Here is a 19,379-nt window from a genome sequence, read left to right as displayed (position 1 = left end):
TCAGGTTAAGAACGGACCTCCAGAACGAATTAAGTTCTTAACCCGAGGTACCACTGTATTGTGTTATCTGAGTGTAAGCTGGTGTGCGAGTCTTCCCCTCCAGTTCAAAAAAGAGATCTTAAGGAGAAAGGGATTGAGGGGGATGAGTGCATGGATTTCTGAAAACGTACGTTTGTGTCTTGGTACCACCCAAATGTTATGGATTCCCAGCTCCCACCAGTCTTATGCAGCAAGGCGAAAGGTCAGAGGTTATGAAGAGGAGGAGGAGTTTGGATTTGATATCCCACCTTTCACTCCCCTTAAGGAGTCTCAAAGCGGCTAACAATCTCCTTTCCCTTCCTCCCCCACAACAAACACTCTGTGAGGTGAGTGAGGCTGAGAGACTTCACAGAAGTGTGACTAGCCCAAGGTCACCCAGCAGCTGCATGTGGAGGAGCAGGGAAGCGAACCCAGTTTACCAGATTACGAGTCCACCGCTCTTAATCACTATACCACACTGGTCTTGGTGTTGTAGTCCAAAAACATCTAGAAGACAATAGGTTGGGGAAGTCTGGTCTAGAATGCTAAAAACTATTCTCTATCTTTAATAGGTAGGAACTGTCTGCCATGCATGGGAAGCTCATTTTGGAGGAATAGCTTTCACCTGGAAAGCTTCACTTCTGTAAAGATTTTTTCTACAAAAACACTGGCAGCACATCTTTACAAAATATAGTATTTCAGGCACAGGGAGCTTGTGCTGGAAAGTTAAAAAGAATGTGGGAGTTTATGAAAGCTACAGCACAACCCCATGCCAGTTTACAAAGCAGCAAATCCCACAGTATTCAATGGGTCTTCCACTCAAATCAGTATAGAATTACAGCCTCTCTTGTCCGGGGGGGGGACACACACCATATATTCCTTAGCAAGAATGCATTACCGAGATAACATTTAAAAAACAGCATAGTTACATTCCAACCTTTGAGAGATTTGCATATACATTACTGGCTTGTTCTTTTAATACATAACAGAGGAATACAGAGCATCTAAAAAAGAAAATGATAAACACGTGGCAAAACCAACGTCAGTCCTCCCTACAAGTATTTTATACCTTGGGTTGTGGTTTAATAAGCATTTCCTTTGTATGCTGGCTTGGTTTTGCATGCAGCAACAAGTTCTGCTGGCTGTTTCAACTCAGACATTTCTTGTTTGTACACTATGTTAGCTTTCTGCAGTAAAGGGGGGTTAATTACAATATTGAAGGAAGTAGAGAGAAACTAAATAGCCCTACTCTGATTCCTATTTGTAAATTGTACCTGGTGGTGGTGGTTGTTTTTAACTTTAGTAATTTATAGCATGGTGAAACACAACTGTTTGTGAAATGTTGTTCTAAGCTGAAATTTTATTGGACTAAGCCAGTCACTAGCAGGGCATGACTTGGTCTTCTCCAATTCTGTTGTTGGCTTCTGAAGAAAGGATTCTTTTCTCATACCCTCTAAAGTGACATACAGAAACTTCAATGCTAGTGTGGAGTTTGCTTGTTGCTTGCCTTGCAATAACTACAAAGTGGAGAGACTTCTTCCTGCAATGAATCTAGATCTCTGCATATAGAAAACAGCTTCAGGGAGAAGTGTGTAGGTATTAACAAACAAACAAACAAACAAACAAACAAACATGCTTCTGAATTATGAAATGTGTATTGTAAAAGATGGCCTTTTAGTGAAGGCCTCACACAACCAAAGGAATTTAGAGCTACTTTGCACGTGACAAAGTCTTGGATATCAGTTCTGTCTAGGAACTGGATGTACCAACTGTGTATATAGCATGTGTAATTAAGACACAGAACACTACTTCAATACATGTAGCAGGAAGCCCCAACTGGAAGCAGGTTTCCATGGCAAAATAAAGCCATGTCACACATAAAGACACACCCTTCAGTTGCATGCAGTTTCCTATACAGAAAAGATAAAGTAGGAAATTAATTATGAATCAAGTAACTCTTAAGAGCTGACAAAAAAAATGTTTTACGTATGCCCTCTACCATTAACAGCTGACAATACTAAGGTTCCTTTTTGGTGGGTGGTGTCTGTAATAAATCAAATAATGTGGTGGTCTTGTCACCATTCCACCATAAACTGAGAACAAAATGCTTCAACTCCCCCCCCCCAATACAGTCAAAATTCTACTAAATTCCACATTATAGGATGTCATCCTATAGAGCCCCAGGATCAAAAGTCAAAAAGGAAGACTGAAGGGCCTTTGGGGAGTGGTTGTAGCTCTCAAAGGCAGAAAAGCACCGGGGGAAGAGTTTGTTTTTCTTAATCCTCATTCATCTGTACTTTGACTTCTCCTTCTCTCTGGGTTTCTTAGGGCTTCTGGCTTTCCTCTTTTCCTCGTGGTATTTGTCCTTTGACTTTCGGTATCGGTCATCTCTGTCCCAAGACTGGCTACGGCTACGGCTGCGCCGCCTCTCTCGCTTTTCGCTTTTTCTTTTCTCTTCTTTCTGCCTTCGGTCAAGGTCCTGCTTTAAGAAATGTACAGAGAGTTGTAAGGATTAGAAAGGGGTAGGAATGACACAAATTAATTTGAAAAGAATACACAAGCTTGCAATGACATAATTCAGAATCAGATGTAAATGCAATCAGAGCTTACAGCATTCTTTTTGGGGCTGTGGCAAAAGATCAGTTGCATGAACAGCCTTCCTCTCAAACCATCTTTGGATACAACCTAGTATCAGCAATGTGTGGCTGAATTAAAGTGGTTGCTTCATTCACCTGGTTTTTGAACCGTGTAAAGTTAGGTTTCTGCAGCAAGGACCACTTGCTTTAGCAAAAGAATACAGAAACAAAATTTATCATGGGCAATTTTAAAAACTTTAAAACTCTCCCTTCCTTATACAAGAATGTAGTTTCCTAATAATCATTTCACCATATCTGTTATCTCTACCCCACCCCACCCCAAGTATTGTCATTAGTAAAATAGATTCAGCCAACATAACTTGTATAAATAATGGATGAGGAAAGTATGCATGTTTCACAGGCTTTGTATGCTTACATAAAAGCCCTTCCCTTTCCTTTGCTTCAGTCCAACAAAAGTGAAAAATCTAAGCCTGATTCCAAAAATCAAGCATGTTTTACAGGATCAAGAAATGTAATATATATCTGTTATATTTTGTGACATGTGTGCTCTGAACTTTTGATGCTGTTGTGCAACACTGTATTATTCAATGCCTTTCCTTTTAAAAACAAATGAAGTCTACTACTATTTTATTTTATTTGCTTGGTTTTGAAAAAGGACATGAAGAAAGAGATGGTATCAATAAATCATACAGGAAACATCCAGTATAAGAAAGCAAGTGTGGAATTGTTTGAGGCAGGAGACCTTCAGACAGCTGAGAATGGTGCAGCTGTAGGAGCCAAGGTCATGGAAAGAATATATTGGGATATGAGAGCAGAAAGTAAAGTGCTGGAATGGGAAAAGCGGATAAAGCTTAAACTCATGAACCAGAAAGCAAAAGGAGAAGAGAAACAGCAGCAAAGAGAAATGTGGCAGCAAAGAACATGCCAGCCCGGAAGAAAAGCTGCTGTATTAACTTGCTCCTTAAAAGAGAAGTGCAATCAGATCCAGAGCACTTATTTCTTCAAGTATGCTACCTGCACCAGCATCAGCTTCCTTTCAGCTGGACCAGAGTTTGCAGCAGCTGCACCGTCACTAACTGTGAAAACTACCATCTGAATCCATTTCTGATGCCACAGGACCAGAGGAGGTAGATCCTGAGTGATGAGCCAGTGGCCCTGCAGAAACTGGTTGGCAACAACTATTATCCCTGACCATTGGCTATGTTGACTAGGACTAATGGGAGCTGGGAGTCGAGCAACATCTGGAGGGCCACAAATCCCCTATTCTTGAGCTCCATGACAAATTGTATCTATGCTGGAAAAAATGTAAACGATGCTCCTAAGAGACAGGGGAAAGCTGATCCTGAACTGAGAAAATATATGTTTAGGCTGTATGGCAGGCTTCACCAACCTGGTAAACCTAGATTTTTTTTTGGGACACCCAATGCCCATCTGTCCTAACTAGCATAGTCAAGAGTTAGGGATAATGAGATTTGTAGTCCAGAATAATCTGGAGGGTCACAGGTTTACTACCCATGATCTGGCTCTTCTGGCTAATAACCTAATATAGATGGATATTGCCACTCTGGAGATGGGGAATGCATTGTGGAGACATGGGCTTCGGTCCTAACACTGTTAAACAATTCACATTCTTTGACATGCAAATGCCCACTTGCTTACTTTCTCTAAAAAGAGAAGAAACGAGGACTGGAATCCTACAGGAATCTTCTAAAAGGGTGGCTTATGAAGAAAATCTCAACAATCTAATTGTCCAACCAATGTGCTGCCACACCGCTGGAGCACGATTTCTGTTCTCATCCTGAAGCAAAGTTCTTAACCCGAGGTACTATTTCTAGGTTAGCAGTGTCTGTAACCTGAAGCGTATGTAACCCGAGGTACCACTGTATATCTACTGGGTGTTGACTGAAGTGTGATGAAAACATTCCATGCATCTGACCCAATGTTTCCCTGATGCAGCAACACATCATTAAACTGAAAGGACAAGAGCCTAGCACCTTAGACTTTTTGGACCTCTTCTCATCCTCATCGGTATCATCTGAATGGTGGCATTTCTTCTTCTTTTTATCAGAGTGCCTGTGACTTGTTTTGCTGTCATCCTCTTCCTCCTCCAATACAAGGTCATATCTTGAGCTAGAGCAGCCTGTTAAGGAAAGCTTGGGATACCAATATTAGGGATAGCCAACAAGTTGGCCAACAGAGTAACACCTTGCAGCACTATCAGGCAAAAACGTGAGTGAACTGGATCCAGGAGAATAAAATGACAAAGTAAAATGGTCCACTTCAGTGCACCTCTGGATTCATTTCTGGAAGGTCAAAGCCAGTGAATGCACACTACCATTTTAACTGCATAACAAAAACAAATGCCGCCACCCCCATTTCACAGCTATTCTAAGGCACAATTCAAAGGGCACAAGTAGGGAACAAAAGCTGTCAAAAGATATTTCTGCATAGAGATGATGGTTAGACTCCATGTCACAGCATCTGTAATGGGGTTACTATGTGGTTCAGCCAGATTGTACAGTAAGACGACCCAGGCAAGCATCATCAAGTCTGAGGGAGGCAGCATTGGCAGGGCAAGTAGAACACACAGAGCTCCCACTATATGAAAACATGCATTTTTAAAAGTTAACTACTCTGATTCGAACCACAGCCTGAGGATGGAGCTGCTCTGTTTTGAAGCCCACTAAACTGGAATATGGCCCAATACAGATATTTAGCTGGGGCTATTTTGTTTTGGTCAAGGAGTTGGAAACGCCAATTGAAAAGTGATTTCCACATTTCTAAATTCAACTAAGATTTTAACTAAATAAGTGAATTAAAATTTTACATGCACAGAATTACATCGCAAAGGAGTTAACATACAAAAACTACTAGTCTGAGAAACAGTTATTAGAAGTTAAGGTAATAAAAATCTATCTACCAAATTGAAGGTAAAATGCTTTTTGCAATCCTACTGCAAGATTCCAATAAACTAGAAACATAGACCATATGTATCCAGGTTGTAGGCTTTTTACTCAAAAATAGTAAAATAGGAGTTTTTAAAAATAACATATAATTATTTAGTTGCAAAGGATACTCTTGTTTTGGCTTCACCTTCTCCTTCAGACTTAATTTAGGAGTTTTGTCACGGTCCTTTTCATATTCTTTGAAATCATCCTTAGTATACTTCCCACCTGTTTATAGGAAGAGAGAGAAGCTGCCATTGATCTTGAATGCAAGTAAGAAACTCATTAGAGAGATAATCCAGGATCAGTTTTGTAACCAGGACAAAAATCACGAGTCACCTACACACCCAACATTTGGAATTGTCAAAATAATAAATATAAAACTTTTTAAAATGTGGGAGAGAGGGAAAATTCACTGCTTAAACGAGTATCTTTAGCTATGTGCTGCCATCTTATGGTTCAAGGTCACAAAATGCAAATGGCTAAATGTTTTTTAGAGTTGAGGTTCCAAGCTAGCAAGAAGGGACTATTCAGCAAAGAGAGAGAATTGAGAGAAAGGACACCTAAAATAGTCATTAATGTCTCCCTTTCTTGGTCTACAGATTCTCATGCACAGCAGAGCATATGTGCAGCTGCGCACCAAAACTCCTCCACATTCTCATCTGCCTAACAGAAGCTCTGAATTTTTGGGTATGTCTGTGATTCTCAGTACGAAGAATAGATTTTTAGAAAGGTAGTCAATTCAAAACGTTTGAGAAACATTCACTTTCAATGTTCATTGCCTCCCAGTTCCCCCAGCTTCTAATGGCTGCTACCATTAGGGATCCTACAAGTGGCACTCCTGATTGTCTGCATATTTGGTGGCTAGCTGTCTTGGCTAACAGAACTAGGGAGGGACACCTCTGTTTGTTCTAACACCTTCCCAGAAGCCTGGTGTAAGGGAGAGGGTTGGATTGCTTTGCCCTTATTCTCCATCAGCACAAAATACTATACACTACCCAATTTGAGAAGTAGGGTATTTATAGGATGCTAACTGGGAAGAGATCACATTTTATGGTTGTTTGGCAATTTCATAACTAGCAAACCTGAACGTGACTGCTTCAAAAGCTAATGTTTGTCTGCTCTCCTAAAGGAGAACTGATGGTTATAATAAAAAAGTTATAGATATAATGCGTAAAATAAATTACCTTTTCCTTTCCATTTAATCTTTGCAACAGACTGGCTGAAATCCACGTGTATCCGCCTGTCATCTATTAAAACATTATCCATCTTAAAGTAAGCTTTCTCACAATCTTCTTCCTGGTACACATTTTGGAGAAATGTAAAGTTAAAATTAGAAGATGACATTTTAAAAAACCCCAGCAACGGCAGTATATGAATGGAAAAAGGAAATTCCAGTAGCTTAAAAGTCCTCATGCTTCGGATGAGGAACACCAACTGTTGTGTTGGCACTGTGATATTGTGTCATCCATTATTGTAGAGATTTGTTTCAACTTAAAATGTTTGGTACCAAGTTTGTGTAATGAAACCCCAAATGTTTCTACACAGTGGTTATCCAAAAATGCATTAATCTATCTATCTGTATGGTCAAGGAATCCAAAACCATTTCTGCCACAGCCCTGTGCAACGTACACACCACAACTGTTCTATGTATTCATTTATGAGAATTTAAGAGAAGCAAATCAAGAACCTAGTTCTTCCCATGCATTAAAAACTGTCAAGCCATTTTCAATTTCTTAAATGCATAAACTAAACCAGAAATTGAAAGGAGCACAAGCAACATTCTCCCAGGATAACCAGCTGTGGAAACAGGCACCCAAACAGGAACTGACTTTCTGAAAGTTTAGGGAATATAACATTTACAACCATTAATTCTCTCACGATCCCAGTGAAACTGGTCACTGTAAGCTATATTTTATGAATGGGGATCTAAAGCTGAGAGGCAGTGACTTCCCAGAAGTCACAGAAATGAAACTACAGCAGAGCTCATTTGGATCTTCCCAGATGATCATTATGCACTATCCAGGACACCAGAATTGTTCCAACAGAAAATACTTTCCTAAAACTCGCAACAGAAGATTTGTCATTAAAGATTTTGGGTGTGGGTGAGTTGTACTGGTGCTTTGAATGTCATAAGCGGCTCCACCTTTGTAATTTTAATAGCAGCATTATAAAACCATTTCATAAGAAACAAGTAGAACACACCTTTAGGTTTTACCCTCCTATAAAGATGCTACATAAAATGAACTGTGAGTACAGTTTTGCGAAGCCACATACCTTTTCAAACTCGATGAAAGCATAGCAGAGGGATTCACCTGTCTTCCAATCTCGAATCACTTCACAACTGAAAAATGAGTAAAGCATTTTGTTCTGGAAATCGCAGGACAACGACAACAGTGGTATGATATCAATGGGCTGAAACCTTCCTCAACAAGTCCCCAAGAAAAAACAGCTCTGTATCTGCTAACATGGATCACATTTTCTATACAGTGGTACCTCGGGTTAAGTTCTTAATTCGTTCCGGAGGTCCGTACTTAACCTGAAACTGTTCTTAACCTGAAGCACCACTTTAGCTAATGGGGCCTTCTGCTGCTGCCACGCCGCTGGAGCACGATTTCTGTTCTCATCCTGAAGCAAAGTTCTTAACCCGAGGTACTATTTCTAGGTTAGCAGTGTCTGTAACCTGAAGCGTATGTAACCCGAGGTACCACTGTATATCTACTGGGTGTTGACTGTAGTGTGATGAAAACATTCCATGCATCTGACCCAATGTTTCCCTGATGCAGCAACACATCATTAAACTGAAAGGACAAGAGCCCAGCACCTTAAGACTTTTTGGACCTGAAGCGTATGTAACCCAAGGTACCACTGCACTAGCCATTGCTGTTAGGTCTAAAACCAGGAACAGAGGGCTGCCTCCTACATCACAAATTCTGGGTATAGAGTGGCTTCATAAGCAATTGCTGCATCAGAAGACGCAAAATGCATAAGGATATGTGTTAAAAATGCAGGTCTTGAGAAACCCAACATTATGATTTGGATCCAGACATCTTCGTCTGTGAATGGAAGCGCACCTTCCATTTGCAGGTAGAACTCTGCTCCAGAAGAACCTCCTGCTTTTCTATCTGGGTGCTCCAACTGGTGGAAGCAGTGAGGAGAGGAGATCTTTCCCAATCTTCCCTTCCCGCTACAGCCCTCTCCCAAGAGGGTCCCTCATGCAGGAGGCATATGGGGAAGGGAGAATGAGCAAGAATTTCTTGCTCATTCCTTTTGCTTGTGGGATAATCCAGTTAGCAGAGCTCCACTCTGTCCTAACGAGGCATGCATAGGTAAAGCCCCTTCTCTGTGCGCATACCTCCCTCCCCACTCTGTCCCATAGCCCCTGGGGCACTGTTCTAGGGAGCAGACAGCAGCATGCTTGAAAGAGGTAGAATTCAAAAGTGAATTGACAAGAAGAGGCAGGGACAAAAGAGGAAGAAAAAGTGCATCTAAGGGGAAAAGGACTCTCGGAAGGAGAGGGAAAGACACCGCACAACTTCTTGTGACACCATGTTTCCCCTAACTTTGTTTCTACACATGCTGAAGGGGAGGGCAACCATAAAACACCTTCTTCTAGCCATAGTAAAATTCCCGACTCCCACCTACCAGCACCCGCCTCTGCTGTTCAAGTCTTAAAAATTTCTAAAATAGCCCAAGGTTGAAATATAAGATTTATGACTGAAACAAACCCAAAGAAGAGCAATCAATCCCAGAAAGGAAGAGTTTTAAAATTACTTGCAAACTTCTTGCTTCTTGTGCAGATTTTCAATAATTACCTTTTTATTGGTCCGAATCGGGAAAATATGATTTCAAGGTCTTCATCTGTTGTCACAGGATTAAGTTTGCAAACGAACAAGACATTTTCAGGAGGCTTGATATCTGCATCAGGCAAGTCTCCAACCTGGAATACAAGTGTGATATGAGAGGAGATTTTAGTCCCACTTTATAGAGAATCTCAGGCAAGTCACATTTAGACATGTTTTGACATGTAATTATTTAACATATACAACCTTTTAGGCATGCATAAAATCCTTCTGATTTATCTTTATGTCCCATTGCAAGATCAATTATTAGATTTTTTAAAAAAAATTGAACCTACATCTAGATTCAACAGACAGTCCTAGTAGTCATCATATCTGATGCTGTGATAGCTTTATTTATATTCACAAAAAGCACATGCATGTCTGCAAGGCTGACTTTGAGTTAAATAATCGAACATATTTACCATTTCCAAAAGAATAGCCTTAGTTTTTGCTTCTTTCTCTGCCAGAATTTCTTCCACTTCATCAACAGACCTCCCTTTGAAGTCATCAATCTCCTCATCAGCTCCTATTCTTCCACTCTGTCTTATATTTAAAACAAATAAAAGAAAGACAACTATTTAATAATATTTAGCCAGTGAGTATATATTGTTAATTTTTTTCAATTCATTTGTGACTCAATGCATAGCTAAATTGAAACTAACTTTACTGCCTGAACACAAATTGTAAACATACACAGGAAGACATACAGAAGCACTTTACAATCATTATATAGATGTGAGTTCAAGCTTAAGAGATTGATTACAGTCCTGTCCACAGTACAGTCATACCCTGGCTCTCGAACGCCTTGGCTCCTGAACAAATCGGCTCCCGAATGATCAAAACCCGGAAGTTGAGCGTTCCGGTTTTTGAACGATTTTCGGAAGCCGAACATCCGGCACGGCTTCCGATTGGCTGCAGGACACTACTGCAGCCAGTTGGAAGCCGCGCTTTGGTTTCCGAATGTTTTGTAAGTCGGATGGACCTCCAGAACAGATTCCGTTCGACTTCCAAGTTATGACTGTACTATGTACAGTGTTTTTTGAAATTATACACTCAACAAAATGTAAGAAGTTAGCACAGGTTGACATATATCACATACATATATCACAATAATCTATATTGTGAACCACCAGACATGAACATGCTTGATGACAATTATAGCAGTTAATTTGTATTTTTCTCCTTCTAGTATGAGTTACAGGATGACCCTTATTTTTCTCAATTCCACAATGAACGCACCAATTGCTCTCCCCATTTTCTTCACCTTTTAAAACCTGGACAGGGGAGGGGTGTAGATGCCGTTCCATTTCTGAAGTTCAAGGCAGCAGTGTATCTATAAACCTAAAGTTGCCTGCCATGTTAATGTCTGAAGCACAGGCATATAAACCTGCGCCTTAGGAGGCATAGCTACATAATGTGGCATGGATAGCACATGTGCCTGTTTGCCTGTGAAGACACTTATCCTCCTCCTTATCTTTGGTCAGACATATGCCTTCTTTGGAAAATACACCAGTATATCTTTTACATTTCACATATTGCACCTCCATGTTTCTGCAGGCATTGGGGTGTGTGCAGCCATGCATTCCAAATAAAAATGGAAGATATACCCAGAAATAACAATTTTGATAATCTGTCTGTTTGAATGTTTCAGCCCTTGAAAATATAAATTCTTTCACATCACAAAGTGTTAGCTCCAGTCTAACATAGTTTAATCAGAGATTGATGAATGCCTTTCAGGATAGGCTTTTTTATCACATTGCTTATTGAATTGGGAGGAAAGCAGCAGGTGGAGGGAGACTATCCCTCTGGGAACCATTCCTCATGCAAGTCACTCTGCTGAAACCGAAAAACACACATTACTATTGTCCTTGAAGAGGATTCACTGTCAAGACACAGCTTGATTTTTGTTTCAGTAGTAAACTTTCCATCTCCACCAGTTCAGGTTCACTTTTTTCTTTTTGTTTTACTCTTTTCATTTTGCATCTGTTGAATGGGCACCATGATTAAGGACTGAGGATTTGTGTGATGGTGGTAAATATTCCTTGTTTATCTATTTTCTGATCTCCCTCTCCAGTATCAAAAGAAATTAAACAGCAACACTCACATCCAACTGTTCCTTGGTAGGCTCTGGTGAACGATCTGGTATTGCCAAACCAGGAGGGTCATCAAATGGATCATCCAAGATCACTGTATGGTTTATCCTAGACAACAATTGCAGTAAAAGCAAAGGATAATTTCATGCATATGTGTGCATTGTGGCAACAAATGCATCAGTAAAATACACTCACACTCTAACCTCTCAGATGGATAATCAGAATCTGTAAGAAAGTATTTAGGTCAAGTATGGCACACAGCCAGACAGGCAATGAACAGAGCATCACTGTATAGTGCAGGGCTCTTGCAGCTTCCCAAAAACATGTGAGCTGGCTTTTGTTGGAGGAAGGTTCAGATCCTACTGCAGCATATGACTGCAGAGATATTCTCTTGGCTAAAAGAGAAGGCAAATCATATTTGGCCAGTTCATAAGACTGTCGCACTAAAAGCACGTCCAAAATAGCCAAGAGCTGATGGTCATACAACTGACTGGCAACGATTTCAGAACAGACCCCCCCAAAAGTTAAGAAAAATACCATCACGTAAAGCACAACTGAGGTCACCTGGCAATGAAAAGCTGCATATAAACACATTAAATAAATAATAAAAACATTATTTTGTGGAATTCACTGCATATGGTCATTGTAACTAGTTCAATTGACTTTGAAAGACGAGTTCATTGAGGATAGGTCTAGCAAAAACGTTTGGCATGATAGGCCAAATGGACCCTCCAGTGTCAGAGGTGGTATACCACTGATCAGAAGGTATTGGGATGTGGCATTTGGGAACAAGTATTGATTGCTATGTCATGCATGTGGCCCTCTCAAAAGAATCTGGCTGACCCCTGAGGGGGATGCTGGACTAGAAAGACCTTTGGGTCTGATCAAGCAGGGATTTTCTCATATATGTAGTCTATAAAAGCAAAAGAGAGTCAAACCTGATGTCTTGATATGGAACAAAATCCTTGTCAACGAAGGCTTCATTAATTTTCATCAACACATCCATGCCTTCTGTTACTTCACCGAAGACTGTATGTACACCATTCAGGTAATCTAAGTTGTCTCCTGTAGTAATAAGAAACTAAAAAAACAAACAAAACTATTTTGAGTTAACTGCATGGTGGAAATCTCCAGGTATTTTAAGATGTTTCCTTTGAGACTGTTTGCTATCAACAACAGCTTCCAATACCATCAATCATGGTATATTCTGAACGGGATTAGGAACTACAGGAAATATATTGTTTTTTCTGGAGCGCAGGATCCAGAAGAGAGGCTATTGTAATATGTTATGTGTTACATGTGGGGCTGCCTTTTAAGATGGTTTGGAAACTTCAGCTAGGACAAAATATAGAATCCTGCCTGTTAATAAGTGCAGACTGATATTCACATGCATGTTTTGAAACATCTGCACTGGTTGCCGTCCAGTACCATTTGGAAATATTGGTTCTCAGTTTTAGGTCCTGACTCTCTCAGGGATCATCAGCTTTGAGATTTCCCTCTCCTCCCAAAGATTACACATTTACATTTTTATGCCTTTCCAAACCTAAGAGTGCTAAAGTCATGTAAAAATCTAAAACATTTTAAAATTTACATACTTTCCACAATATTAAGAACTATCTCATCTTGCTTGACACTGTGAACAAGTAAAAGGAAGACAATACTGTATAGGAATTTTGTGCATGTGCTTTATTGTGGTTTTTAGAGTCAATGCTCTTCTATTTATCCACAATCTATTTAAGTATTAGTTTGGGTTTTTAATGTTGTGGCAAGTCTTGTTAGTAGCTGTTCTTTAAGAACATATATGTATCATGTGCATGGATTATGCCCAGTCAAATTGTTATTTTAATTCTTTGTGGCATCACTCCTTTCACTTATCCCACCTTTCTTGTAAGACTCTTCCAGTGCTGTGGACTGACCTGAGATCCATGCTGATCACTGCCATTGTTCACCATTGACACTGTACCCCTTTTCTTGTGTTTAATTCTTGGCACTTTTTCTGTTTCAAAAAATCTAGCTTGGTCGCCATACAATTTGCTGAAACACACAAAGGTAATATTCAGACAAAAAAACTAAACAAATGTTATAGTCTACTTACATCTTTCCTCCACAAGAATAGAAAATGATCAGTTATTGGCAGTGCTTGTAATACTGGTAATTAGTGTTTTAAACTTCATTATAAGTGCCTCAGTCCAACAATCAGTTTAAAATGCTCCAATATGCATGCAAAGCTCTTCTATTAAGATCATCACTATTTGTTTCAATAGGAGACCAAGATGCAAGCATGTTCCTTTCAAATGAATAGGGTACATCAAATAATGTAGGAGCTCTCTGTGTGCCTAAGAAACTCTTAATAGGGTAACTACACCCACGTTCACAAGCTTTTAGAACTGCTTTTAGAAAAACAATACATTGGCCTTGATCCGTCAAGCATGCATCTAGTTCCATGTGTTCAAAGGAGTGGTGTGAATCTTGTTGGATTGGCTACGAAGATGAGAAAAATATTCATTTCCATTTTTAAAAGAGTAATGTTCCATACAAGGGAATCTCCCTTCTTTAGACAGCTGAACACAAAATTTGTCAGCATTACTGGAGGGGGAAAGAACACCTAAGATAGTCCAGATAAGGTCTATTGGTCTTTCTGCTGGGTTTAATTACCCAATGAATTGTCCATTCCAATGCATGTTTACTTGGGCAAAGGTCCCACAGTGTCCAAAGAGACTCACTTCCTGGTAAGCATACATAGATTCAAGATCTAAATGAAACTCACCAAAAAATTGATTCACCTCCACGGCCAGTCCCCTGTGGGTCTCCAGTTTGTATGATAAAATCTCTCTGAATGAATGCAAAGCACATAATGTTACCTATCACCATAGTTTATTATTATTATTATTATTATTTATTAATTTTATATACCACCCCTTATCCAAAGATCACAGGGCAGTTTACGAGTTTTAGAAAAATAGGTTTATTAAAATTTACTGCTTGCACTGACATTTGTATGATGCAGACTGTAAAGCTATTATTTCCAATATACAGTACAGGGGGCGTGATCTAAGATCGTCTAGATCTAGGTTCAACTCTCTTTATCAACTGTATAGCATAAAATCTTTAAAGTGTTTAGTGATTTAAATGTTCAGTTAAAATAATAAAAATAAAAACCATGACAATCAATCATAACAAATACTTACTTGTATATTATGTATAAGGCAGTAATTGTAGTACTTGATTTTGCAGAGCTTCAGAAAATTCAGGCAAGCTGCAAGAAATTTAAAGCAAATGAACCAGTCTGCATGTTTTGCTTAATAAAAGAAACTTTCACTGTTCCTCCATTATATGTAAGAACAACAAAATCCACAACACATCAAGGCCTGCAGTAAGAGGCTAGTGGAAACAAACCCTGTGCCAACAAACCACTCTAGTCAACCCTTAACTGAAATTTCAGAATAAATAAGTCATCCTGAGTAAAATAACAGTGAAAAGATGATGTTCAGATGTTAAATGGGGTTACACTCCCTTTAAAGGAGCAGATGTGCAGTTTAGGAATGCTTCTGGAACAACGGCTGTCATTGGAGGCACAAGTAGCCTAGATGGTGCAGCGTCTTCCATCAGCTTTGCCTAGATCAGGGGTCGGTTTACCTCACTTGGGGTAGATCTGTGGGCCAGATCACATGCGCAGCCACGATTTCCGGCGTCTGCACAGACATGATTTCCGGTGTCTACATAGATGCGATTTTCGGCACCTGAGCATGCACAGACATGATTTCTGGCACCGCAGAAGCGAGGCGCTGCGCTGGTTTAGTGCAGCGCACGGGGACTTGCCGAGTGGGCGGCTCAGTGGCGGCTTGTGGGCCGGTTAAACAACCACAAGTGGCCCATGGGCCTTAGGTTGTCTACCCCTGGCCTAGATGCTACTCTATCTGGACAGAGATAACCTAGCTTCAATTACTTATATGCTGGTAACCTCTATGGTAAACTACTACAATGCTTTATACATGGGGCTGCCTCTGAAAACAGTTCAGAAGTTACACTGTTGCACAATTTAGTGGCCAGATTACTGAGACCAGAGGTAAAGGGACCCCTGATCATTAGGTCCAGTTGCGGACGACTCCGGGTTTGTGGCGCGCATCTCGCTTTACTGGCCGAGGGAGCCAGAGTACAGCTTCCGGGTCATGTGGCCAGCATGACTAAGCTACTTCTGGCGAACCAGAGCAGCGCACGGAAACGCTGTTTACTTTCCTGCTGGAGCAGAACCTATTTATCCACTTGCACTGTGTGCTTTTGAACTGCTAGGTTGGCAGGAGCAGGGACCGAGCAATGGAAGCTCACCCCGTTGTGGGGATTTGAACTGCCAACCTTCTGATCGGCAAGCCCTAGGCTCTGTGGTTTAACCCACAGCGCCACCCGCATCCCTTACAGAACGTCTGAGTACAGTACACCAATTATGTCTAGATTGCAATAGCTACTGATTAGTTTCTGTAATCAATTCAAAGTGCTTGCTTTGACCTATCAAGCCCTATAGTTTAGGACCTCAAGGACCACCTCTTCTCACATGAACAAATCCAGACCTTGCAGTATTTATCCTACTCACATAGATAAAAAATTAGAAAAACTTCAGCTCCTTAATCTTTGGGTGTCAAGTTACTGCCAAAGGCATGAGGCAAAACCAATAAACAAAGCAAAAGAAAGATTGCATTTTAAAAGTACCGTATTTTTCGCCCTATAGGACGCACCGTCCCATAAGGTGCACCTAGTTTTTTTTGGGGGGGGAATAAAGGGAAAAAATTATTCCCCCCCCCAGGCGCGGGGCTGGGGAGGCCCGAGCTTCCCCCGACCCCAGCCCCCAAACAGGCAGCTCTCTGCAAGCTGTGGGAGCCCAGCGCTGGCTCCCGCTGCTTGCGGAGAGGTCCGCGAAGCCTGGACGCACTGATCTCAGCGCGCGCAGGCTTCGTCATGCTGGCAACTCTCCGCAAGCAGTGGGAGCGCTCTGTGGAGAGGTCCGTGAAGCCTGGAGAGCAAGAGGGGTCGGTGCGCACTGGCCCCTCGCTCTCCAGGCTTCAGCGAAAGCCTGCATTCGCCCCATAGGATGCACACACATTTCCCCTTCATTTTTGGAGGGGGGAAAGTGCGTCCTATAGGGCGAAAAATACGGTAATCCTGGTAGGACTTCCGAAGAATCAACGAAAGTTGTCTCCTGGAAGAAACTTTACTTGTAGAAATATATATCGCAAGAGAGACTGTGCTAGAGGATCTACGCTTTGCTCTCTTTATCTACAACATTGCAAAGGATGTTGTTTTGCTTCCAGACTGCACAGTCTAGCCCAGCCTTTCCCGACTTGGTGCCCTCTAAATTTGGGGGCCACAACTCCCTTCAGCCCCAGCCAACATGGACTACGGGAGCTCTAGTACAAAAGACCTGGATGACACCCTTCCACCCCCAAAGGTGGGAGAAGGCAGGTCGAGCCACTTGGAGGCACACCACCTAGGACCGGCCCTGCGGGGCGGTGTGCAGAAACCCAACCGGTGCAGCGCAGAAATGCAACGAGGGAAGAAAGGCCGCGCCGGAGAGGGACACTCGGGAAAGGCATCTGCAGCCTGTTCGGCCTTCTGCTGGCGGACGCCGGAGCTTCCTCTCACCTCTCGGCCTCTCCTCCGTGTACAAGTCGATCACCAGGTCTCCCAGCGTGGTTTCCAGGAGCACCGCCATGGCGCCTCGCTCCGCTTCCCGACGGCCTCTCTCGCCCCGGAAGGAGCCGCCTCAGCGCCGCTCCGCCTTTTCCTCCCCTGCTTGGCAACAGACTCACGCGCTCAGAAGCCGCCTACTCCGTTGACTTTAGGCACCATTTTGTGGCGGTGGTAAAAAACCGCCCGGAGAAAACACTGGGTTTTCCATAGGTGTGACTGGCCGGAGCGGGACCGGGACCAGCCTGTTCCCCATAAAACAGGTCGCAGCAGAGGCAGAAGCGTCTGCTCTTTCCGGCGAGGCAGGTCGTGCTTCGCGTGGTGAAGGCGCAGCGCGCCTGCCTGGAAGTGACAGCAGCGCAAAACTTCTGCCTGCAGTTCTGACCGGGGATCCGCTCGAGCATGGGATGCTTGAACTACCTGCGCGGACCTTGGCTGCAAATGCAGCCCGAGAACTGCTTCTAACCTGCGATAGAGTGGTGATTTTCATTGAGCTCCTGGAAGTCGCTTTCCACCACAGACGACAGACCCTATAGTATAATTGCATTGGCATTGGTGGGGCAAAGTTTCAAATGCTTTAAACTCAGAAAAACACATTTTAAAAAAACCACTATGACATAAATCCTTCCTTTCGCCCACTCACAACTGTTCGGAATTTCTCCAATGCAGTCCATTGGCAGCTCTAACTTCTTTCTCCTGGAATTAAACAGCTTCAGAAGGAGCCTGGATGTTATGTCTAACTGCTCTATAACTCTAACTAAACTCCCTATCTCTATGGTTACAGCAGCTGGAAGCAGTGCCTGCAGCGCCGCGGCCAAACAAACCTCTCTGAACGCGCATAAATTGGGGAGGGGGCGCTGCCTGTACCTAACAGTACAGTAAATTGTGCTTTGTGGAGGGCATACACATATTTCACAAGAATACCACTGAACCTGCAATTTGCTGTTTCCCTTTCAATTGCTCCTTCCCTTCTGAGCCACCAGGCATAGAAAAATTCAGGAGTTAAACCATAGGCGTAGCCAGGATTTTTGTTAGGGGGGGGGCTGGACTTTTCGGGGTGGGGGAAGAACCGACGTAATTGTTCAGTTTGTTAAGTATTTCTATTGTTTTACTGTGCTTGATGTAGGGGGGTGCAGCTGCCCCCTGCCCCCCCCCCCACTGGCTATGATCATGAGTTAAACTGAGCAATGAAGGAGTAATGGCTAAGTAAATATTCATATGTCCCCATCAACATTCAACATAGCAACAGTAAATCATTCACTAAACAAATGGAAAGAGATCCCAGTAGGAATTGATTTGACAGAACGAAGTGGTTTAGGAGGAGTTATTGCCATCAATCCCATCCACAAATGAATCAACCGCATTACATTCACAAATTCTAAAAATACGTTTTTATTCTTGACAAGTTTAGATTCTCAGGTATGAACACTTTTTTGTCGGGGTGGGGTGGGGATAAAGTAACTTTTTTCCAGGCACACCTGTTTTTTAATTACTACAGTACTTTCGTCCCATTAATAGACTGGCTTTATGCAGCACATTGATTTCAATGGGATTAGGCAATTTGGATCATGCAGCAAGCTGATTCATGACCTGATAGTTAGTCCATGTGAAATGGACTAACACGCATTTTGCTTCATAGTAAATATTTTTGAAAACAAAAAACCTGATTTTTAGTGTGCTTTTTTAGACCCTCATGAAATGGCAAAACAGCCAAGTCTTTTTAGAGAGGCAACCATACCCACCTTTAGAATAACAACTAACTCATTAACCCATTGCATTGGTGTGTTCATTGGGGTTCACTCTCAGGATTGCAGCCTCACAGCCTCTTAAGAACATAAGAGCCATCCACTGGATCAGGCCAAGGGCCCATCTAGTCCAGCCTCCTGTTCTGACAGTGGCCAACCAGATGCCTGCAGGAAATCCCCAAGAAGGACTAGAGTAAGAGCACTCTCCCCTCCTGCAGTGTCCAGCAGCTGGCATTCAGAAGCACGTTGCCTCTCACCTTAGACAGGGAGCAATAGCCATCATGGCTAGTCGCCACTGCATTGTTTACTCTTCCAGGTTCCTCTGCAATTACAACAGAGATGGCCTTTCCCATGGTGACAGTTCAACTTTGCAATTCTCTCCCAGAGAAGCTTGCCTGGTGCCCACACTAATGTATTTCTGGTGCCAAGAAAAAACGTTTTTTGAATTCCCAGGCTTTTA

General features: G+C 42.0%; 1 protein-coding gene across 2 annotated transcripts; it reads right to left on the bottom strand.

Annotated features, from left to right (window-relative positions):
* Positions 1-1,654: 1,654 nt before the first annotated feature.
* On the bottom strand, positions 1,655-17,867 carry PPIL4 (peptidylprolyl isomerase like 4). 2 transcript variants are annotated; one of them, XM_082215279.1, is made up of 13 exons: positions 17,130-17,867; positions 14,684-14,751; positions 14,263-14,327; positions 13,412-13,529; positions 12,434-12,576; positions 11,507-11,603; positions 9,825-9,941; positions 9,376-9,500; positions 7,838-7,904; positions 6,748-6,859; positions 5,692-5,788; positions 4,610-4,745; positions 1,655-2,500 (listed from the first exon to the last, which is right to left on the bottom strand). In XM_082215279.1, the coding sequence occupies exons 1-13, from the start codon at positions 17,197-17,199 to the stop codon at positions 2,306-2,308; spliced, it is 1,410 nt and encodes a 469-aa protein (XP_082071405.1). In that variant the 5' UTR covers positions 17,200-17,867; the 3' UTR covers positions 1,655-2,305. The 2 variants fall into 2 exon arrangements, with proteins under 2 accessions (XP_082071405.1, XP_082071406.1); XM_082215280.1 differs by having other exon boundaries at positions 1,655-2,497; positions 17,130-17,859.
* Positions 17,868-19,379: the final 1,512 nt, after the last annotated feature.

The sequence above is a fragment of the Podarcis vaucheri genome (assembly GCF_965113315.1).
Source record: "Podarcis vaucheri genome assembly, chromosome: 3".
NCBI classification, from domain to species: domain Eukaryota; kingdom Metazoa; phylum Chordata; class Lepidosauria; order Squamata; family Lacertidae; genus Podarcis; species Podarcis vaucheri.
Note: the sequence above shows the minus strand (reverse complement) of the source record. Positions and strands in the feature narration are given on the sequence as shown.